An 8,239-nucleotide genomic window follows, 5' to 3' on the forward strand; every position below is an offset into this window, starting at 1 on the left:
CCGGCCTCGGCGCGGCGTTGGCGCTGTCCGCGGGCGAGCGGAGGTCTGCCGGAGCTGGAGGTGACACTCGCCAACTTCAGGGACGGGGAGGAAGCGCTCGGGGGACTGTGGGGTGTCCCAGGGCGGTGACGGCAGGAGAGCCGCGCTCCCGTAGCCTAGCGTGCGTGGGTTATAAACGTTCAGCCTGCCGTGAACATGCTTCCATTATTGCCAACCTAACATGAAAATAACACCATATTCCCCCTTCTCCCCGACTTTTTCCTCCCTCTATACCGCTGTTCTCAGTCAGGAACATCTCATAGCTCGCTCTAGCACCTTCCATAAGCAAACGCAAGCCCACTTCTCCCCAGAGCAAGACAACTCTTTGACATCCTTTTGTCCAGCAGAGAACACGGCACTCCGCAGTGCTGCTGTGCCCGGGGAAGGCGCCCTCCCTGCGACCCCATGGACTCTTAGAGCTACTTGGCAAAGCGGGATTACAACCCGTTCTGTTGTATGAATGTTGCTTACATCCCCAACACGCGAGCGCAAGAGAAGATGAAAAATGAAGCTCCTAAGTGCAGTACACAACACACCAGACTCTCTTATACTTCATTACCCCTGTACTGAAATATTACAGTTGAACTTGCAAATACTGTCATAGTGGAGTAATCTTTGCCTTTCCAACCTATATGTTATAACTGCCCAGAACCCCTTGCCAGTGCTGCATTTTTGCCTCTCCTTACCTGAGATGCAGAAAACTGGCCTTTATCAGGCTGTATTCAGACTTCTGAAGCCTGTCAAAGGCACAAAAGGTAGAGGAGATCTCCAAATTAAAACTAAAAATAATTATGTTTTTCAGTGAGCTTGGAATGGACTTGACATTTGTGATCTTTGGCAGTTAAACAAAGGCAGAGGGCAGGAATGAGGACCACTGAGAATTAATCAATTAGTACAAATGAGAGTAGCGATACTTCAAATGACAACTGTCGATGTTGACATCTCTTCCCACCACAGAGCTGTCTGACTTAAGGTTCTGCTCCTGTGATTTACTGTGCAGAGGAACACAGATCACACTGCTGCCTTCCTGCTCACAGGTAGAGGTTTATTCACCCTGGTGCTGTGAGTGCACTGCAGCCCAAGTGGAGTTGGTACTGCACTGCTGCTGCACACAGGCTAATCAATCCCCCAGTTAGTAACAAAGCTGGGAGAGCAGCTATTGAAGTGATGAAAAGAGCGGCTCAACAGAGAGCCTCCACTTGTCATGAAAGGAGTTGCTTTGGCTTGTCTCTAGCTTGAGAAATCAGAACACTTTGTAACCCCAAGGCTTGGTTAGCCAAGGATTTGCTGCTCTTTTGGAAACTGTTTGCAATTATATTGCACCATTTCTGAGTCTACGTCAAGTGTTCAAGGCATGAACTTATAAAAGACTGGGATAAGGCCTTTGCCAAATATTTAAGACTCACTTTTTCCAGCTGAGTCATAGTGGCAGATAAAGCTTTAAAAAAATAGAAAAAATAGTGGCAAGACAAAAAAAAGCCCCTGAAGTTAAATCCCTGATATGCAAATAGGTCTTAAAGTTTGAACAGTTACGGTTCTTGGGTTTTTTTAAGAGAGAGGGTTGGCATCTAGAAAGCTGGTCTGCTGTTGCTTTTCTTAGCTGAACTCCTTAAACCCATCACTTGGTAGCTCTTTCACCTCTTCTTTTTTTTTTTTTTTTTTTTCACCCAGTGCTTTGGATATTGTGTATTTTTTAGGAACTGTTTTGGGTGCTATCTGGTATTTGAGAGTTCGTTTTGAACACATGCTGGCAGCATGAAGTACTGCCCCCACACATCCATTCAAGTTACGTGACTGTGACAGGGTTTTTGGTTTAAACAGTTTTAAGCAAACTGTACTAAAGGTAAGCCTTATAGGTAAGAAACTCAGTGCAAATCCCTGAGGCTTACTTTGAAGTTTATGTGCACTGTGTAACTTGAGAGATTTTTATCTAGACAATGTGACTTTTCACTCCCAAGCAGAAACTTCGGCTTCTGGGAAAGAGGGAAGTTGGCACCACCACCACCACCACCACCCAGTAAAGAGGTTACTTGGTCTTTTATTGCAGATGTTCTGGCTGCCAGCCTGGGTGACTCTTTCTGTAGCATCTGCTGGGGAAGTTCCCTATGGACAGTACTGGCTTAATAGCTGCCTTAGTAAGGTCTGAACAATGTTACCTTTTAAGTGCTTAGTAAAAGGCAGCTAATTATTCTCCCCATCAAGGTAAATAGACTGTTAAGGAATGAAAACATTCTTGAGAGAGGTACAGACTTGGTGTTGGCATACTGATGTATGAAACCTATAGTGTAGAAACACATCTCAGTCTCTTAATTGCTGAATTAGCTTGTAGAATGCCAAGGAACAACTTGCTAGCTCCTCAGGTGGATTTATTCTAAAATGTCACTGATGCATTGCAAAGCACTACAGACTTGTGCTGTGCTACTCACTTCTGACTTGTCATAATGAAAGTCCTGCTTCTGGCTGGGAAAGGTGTGCCACTACCCTTGTACTAGAATTTGAAAATCCTCTCCACAAACATATACCAGTAGGACCTGCTGGTTTTGAATGGTCTTGGGATGGAAGATGATAGAAGGAAGGGCTGTGAGCACTATGGAAGCTGATTAATAAGCATGTGGAAAGATACTGGCGTTTGCTTACTAATGAGGTGTGCAAGGAACCTCCCCAGGCTGCTCCTCTGCCTGCAGGAACCAGCAAGGACGAGGCTCCAGCAGCACGTGGCAATCAGACAGAGCAGCTGAGCGCTGACTGCGGGGAGAGCGGTGGGAGCATCGTCTGCTCTCTGCTGCTGAGGGGTCTGAAGGAAGGTCAGGAGGCTCTAAGAGCTGCAGAGGAGCAAGAAGAGTCAGTGGTGGTGTGATGAGTGTCTGCCAAGTCAGGTGACTTGAGTAGGAGCATGAGAGCTGTCTTGAGGATAGCAGGACACCAGGGTGGCTAAGGAAAGATGAGTCAGGCAGGGGAGAACAAGAGCAACTGGTTGAGGAAAAGCAGGATGCAGTTGTGAGATATGGAGCTGGTAGAAATACTGTTGGGTGACAGGTTCTTATTTGCTCTGGGACATGGTAATCTTTAGCTTGGATCATGAGGAGGGGACAAAACCAACAAGGTAGGAATTCTTTATTTGCAAGTTTCACCTTGCATGAGAACCTAGGCAAAACTGAATATTGTATGGCTTCAAGAAGGGACTGCCCATCGTGGGCCTCAGGGAGAGTGATATTTCCCTGCTCAGTAAAGAGTTGATAGCAGCAGACGCTGTTTCTTTTTGATCAATAGTGTGGAAAGAGAATTCAGTCTCATTGCCAGCTGTATAAAGGAACCTCCAGTGAAGAGCTAGGCAGAGTATGTGGGAAGTCGCTTGAGGAAGATAGAGCTGCAGAAGTCTCTAATAGTAGGTACTTTACCTAGGATGGGCTGTGGGATACAGCAGAAAAAGAGTTTTCAACCTTTAGCTGGTGGATAGTGGAGGGTCACACAACCATACGAGCAAACTGACTACAGATACAAGACTATTGGAATATCTGCATTCTTAGAAGTCCAAGAGTTTTGCAGGTTGAAGGGCATTGACACTGAAACTTCATAGTAAAAATAGTCACAATTAAATGGTTCTTTGTTCTGCAGCGGTTGCACTGATTGTTACAAGCAACTGGCTCTTGCAGGAAATACCAATATTTAGAAATGGGTAACTTGTTCTGAGATTGATTTGCCTGTTTAGATAATGCTTACATGCTTAGAATCAACTTACTGTTTGGAGCATTATCATTTAAATCTTTGCCATGGTGAGGAGGCCAGATTGTGGAATGAAATGCAGCTACATCACAAATTATAGTTATGCTCTTAAAGTGTAGTCATTTGTAAAGTTTGGGAGCTAAAGGCTCAGTAGTGACACGTGGCCTTATTGAAGCTGAGAGATTTACAACATTAGTCCTGGGAGATTCTAGAGCTTTGTTCCAGCCTTTTGCTCTTCTGACAGACAGTCTTAGGTTGGTTTTTATCCATTTCTTTATTCTGGAGACAGAAAGCCCAAAGCAATTGTCTGTAGGCACTTTAAACTAAAGCTTCAAGAATGGGTGACCCAAAGACTGCTGCACGTGTCCAGCTACAGAAGTCAAGCTGCTGTGACTTCAGGGCTGGATCTAGCAAAAGTATGACATGATGTTTATGCAGAGATTTGTACTGCTGAATGTCTGGAGCACTTGGGAGAGACAGACTGTAGGAAACTTCAAGGAAGGAACATTTCCAGAGGACTGAGGCAGCTGCAGATCATTGATTTCATACAACTTTGTTCTATTCAATGCAGTCTGAAGTAAAGCTGGGTAGTTGGGTTTAATTACCTTTCTGTTCAGATATTTGTTGTTAAATCTTTTCTCTCCATTCTTCCCCTTGGAAAAAAAGTTATCTAATATATCTGCAGTACTTTTACTCCAGAAACATCTAAGCAATTCACAAAGGCTAGCAGATAGCATGTTTTGTTATGAAACAAGTAATCTTTATTTCCAGTTTATATATGAGGGAAACAGGCTTGGGACTGGGCTTGCCCTTAACGATACGAGTGAGTGACCTGCCTAAAACAGGACTAATGGTGGGAGTTTTATTCCTTTGACTTGACTCTATCCATGTTGCAATGTATAATTAACTTCTTCCTTATTCTTTGGCTGCCTAACTGCAGCTTAGTTTTACTAATTGGACCACAGCTGCCCTCCCTCTGCTGGAGAGTGGTCTCTTGCAGGAGCACCAGCACAACATACTTTCCCCAGATATCTGTTTGCCCTGGGTGATTTTGGCTTGCATTCACTCTCACTAACTTTAAAATAGATCCTGCTGCTAAGAACACCGTGGATGGCAGCATGCTTCCTGCTTCTGACAACAGGGCCGGTTGGTACCTACGAGCTTACAGAGCTGTAAAACAAGTCTGACCTCAGTGGTTTTTTGGAAGAGAACCATGTGTGGTTTTCTCTTGGCTTTTCTGTGCAATCCCTCATTCTCCTTTCCTTTGCCAGGAAATCCCTTCTCCTGCCAACAGGAGCCAGTGGAATGTGCTGTTTGTTTACCTTCTCACTCCTTCATCCTACTAACCTTACCACCTCCCAATTGTAATCCTAACAGGCTTGGCTCAGCCCTTCGTTCTTCTGACAGAGCACTACTCAGTTGAGTATTTTCAGATAAAAGGATTGCTTCAATACACCGTTCTGACCATGCTCTGCTTAGTAGGGGTGAGGCTGTGGCGTTCTGCAAGGCTGAGGCTGTCCTCTTGCCTGTCTGTCTGTGCCCTGGCTAGCAGCTGCTTCGTTCAGTGTTGCTGTGTGTCATTATGATGTGCTACAGGACAGCAGGAAAGAGCACCCTTCCCAAGCTTTTCCCTTTTCCAGCATTCCCCTGTGTGGTTTTGCCTTTTTGGAGTAATAAACTAGGAGTACTTTCTTCTCATGGATTCCCTACTGCATGAACTGAAGGAAAGCTTCCAGTTATTCCCTCCCAGCAATACTGGTACTTTCTAGCCTGACCTGCTGTTGCTATTCCAGACGGCTTAACTCCACTCTTCTGCCCCCTTTCAACAGTTGGCTCTGTAAAAACATCTGCAAGGCATTTATTATTTTTAAAGCCATCTGAAATTCCTGGATGAAGATGTTTGTACTGCTTAGAACAAAAAAACCCCCACGTGCTTAGAGTAGTTGATGAGCTTGCTAAAGGTAGAAGTGTGTTTTCTGGACTTACAATGTGCTGCCATCCCTGGTTAGAGAAGCCCTTAAAACTCACTGTTTCCCCAGGGTTTTATAATAATCCAAGTGAGGAAATCCTGCGTTTACAGCATTTATGCAAATTGCCATTTTGAGACTGTCCCCTCTTTGATCTATTCACATACTTTGTCTTATCTGACTTTAGCTGATTGGCAAGGATTATAAATCCCTTAAGCAGGGACTGTGCTCCCATTTGTTTTGCAGCCTGGACACTGTCGGAGCTTTCCTGGGGAGCTACATGAATAGATTGAATTTTATGCTGTCCTGCTGGAAGACTTTATAACAGGTCTGTGTCTGGGGAGGAAGCAGTTTGTGCTCTTGACGCTTCCAGCACTAATGCTTCCTTAACACTTCTCTGTAGCACCTAATAGTTTACCACTCGGTTGCATTTCTTTATACCATCACTCAAGTCTTTGCACAGTCTTGGATAAATATGTGTATAGGGAAGGCTATGGCAGTTTGTTTTCCGTTCTGTTTCCTCCTCTCCCTTTCTGTTTCTCTACTATGCTAAAGAAAAGGTCTCACAACTGTTAGCCTGGGTAAAAGCCTGAGCAACAGAGCACACAGCATCTACACCAGCAGTAATCATGTCCCCAGCTCAGTGGTTCAGAAAGCAGGAAACTTGCCACCAGCTCTGCAACACACCAGAATTTAGTATGGGGAGTTCAGGCATCAGCATACGATGCTTGGAAGTAAATGAAGCTGTACAATAAGAATGTCTGTTGACTGATTTGCTGTTTCTCTGACATTCTGACGCTTTACCCCTCTCTACAGAACAGCCTGCCCGCCGGAGTTGTTGCTGGAGACTGTTCTGGAGCACATCTGATTGCTGCTGCCCCGAGGCCCCAGCCAGCCAGCCACCATGTACTGCCTTCAGTGGCTGCTCCCTGTCCTGCTCATACCCAAGCCCCTCAACCCAGCATTGTGGTTCAGTCACTCAATGTTCATGGGCTTCTACCTGCTCAGTTTCCTCCTGGAACGGAAACCTTGCACGATTTGTGCCTTGGTCTTCCTGGCAGCTCTATTCCTCATCTGCTACAGCTGCTGGGGGAACTGCTTCTTGTATCACTGCACAGGATCCCAGCTGCCAGAATCGGCTCACGATCCCAGCGTAGTGGGCACCTAAAACCCAATAATCTTCCAGTCTGCTGAGGGCTCTTGTTTTGCTTTTAAAAAGGGGGTGGGCTAGGGAGGAGGGAGGGGGTGTTAGGCATGTGACTGGAGTAAAAACAGCCTGTTTCCTGTAACTGTGTGTGGACTAGAGTGGTAAATTCCTCCCACTCTGCCTGTGAAATTCGACTTGTTTACTGTGTGAACTCTGGCAGCACCACCTGCTTTTTTCGAAGCAGAAATCTTTTTTCCTTCCCATATCATTGGGAATGGACACTAGCCCTCCTGAGAACCGGTGGAAGACCGTGCTGCTGGCCTCTGCCTGGGTGCTGTGCGGCAGTGGAGTTGTGTGTCACTTGTCTGCATTAGGCCAGTGGTCTAACTCGGGACTCGTGGCCCACTGATTCTACTCAAGTAGCTACAAGATTCTCTTCATCTTCCTCTTCGTGGGGAGCCAGCCTTCCCACCTTGCTGATCAAGGGCAAGCTCAAGAGCTCACAGATGCACTTGGCCAAAAGCTGCTGGAGCCAGAGGCAGTTGAGTCATCTCCTCCTGCTCAGCCTGCCAAAGAGATGCATGCACTGCCGAAGTGCTTTCTGAACTCCTTATGCTCCGAGATCATAGCCTGAAAGCCTCAGTTATGCTGCTGCTTTTATAAAGCCTCACAGGTAGTGGAGACTCTCTTCCCGTCCTCATAGATTTCCAGGGTTTACCAAGGTATTGACTGTTGGGATAAAGAACCAGTATGCTGCAAGATGTGGGGTTTTGAAAGCTGCTGTGAACCTCACCCTATAAAACTCATGCTAGCCCAAAAAGCCAGCAGTGGGCAGGGCAGGAGAGGTGGAGGTATGGCTTGAAGCAGTAAATGCTTCAGCTGTTTTTAGTGATGGTGTTTTGGGGCCAGGGGTGACAGAAGGTGCTCGTGCTACTGACTAGAGAAGGCAGGAGGTGAGAGGAGTGCCTGGTGTCTCCATCTCCCCTGGCAGAAGGATGTCGAGAAGCCAGGGGTGTGTGTGGGGGGGTGTGTGTGTGTCAGTCCTGCACACCACAGCTGTGCAGAGCTCCACACTGCATACATTACTGTGCAGCCATGGCTCTTGGGGAGCCCAACCTGGGGCAGAGGTTTGTGGGAAACCTTAGAAGTTAACACAACATACTGTCTCTAAACTTTAAAGGGTTCCCTCCCCTTTGCCGTCTTCAGTCAGGTAGTGGAGAGCAGTAGAAGTGGCTGTTGCAGTCCCCAAGAAGCTCAAGCTATGAGGTTGTGAAACTTCCAGAGTATTGTTTGTTCATTGCACAGCTGTTCAAAATGTTTAATAAAGCTTTATAAACTTTGGTCTGTGGCCTCCTGCCCAGCA

The 8,239-nt window shown here is 46.2% G+C and overlaps 1 protein-coding gene across 2 annotated transcripts; it reads left to right on the forward strand.

Annotated features, from left to right (window-relative positions):
- The first annotated feature begins 4,604 nt into the window (after positions 1 to 4,604).
- On the forward strand, positions 4,605 to 8,239 carry BLCAP (BLCAP, apoptosis inducing factor). 2 transcript variants are annotated; one of them, XM_026862193.1, is made up of 2 exons: positions 4,605 to 4,908; positions 6,546 to 8,239. In XM_026862193.1, the coding sequence occupies exon 2, from the start codon at positions 6,634 to 6,636 to the stop codon at positions 6,895 to 6,897; it is 264 nt and encodes an 87-aa protein (XP_026717994.1). In that variant the 5' UTR covers positions 4,605 to 4,908; positions 6,546 to 6,633; the 3' UTR covers positions 6,898 to 8,239. The 2 variants fall into 2 exon arrangements, with proteins under 2 accessions (XP_026717994.1, XP_026717993.1); XM_026862192.1 differs by lacking the exon at positions 4,605 to 4,908 and adding an exon at positions 4,930 to 6,057.

Source organism: Athene cunicularia (assembly GCF_003259725.1).
Source record: "Athene cunicularia isolate RWA chromosome 20 unlocalized genomic scaffold, athCun1 chr20_part1, whole genome shotgun sequence".
Lineage (NCBI taxonomy): Eukaryota > Metazoa > Chordata > Aves > Strigiformes > Strigidae > Athene > Athene cunicularia.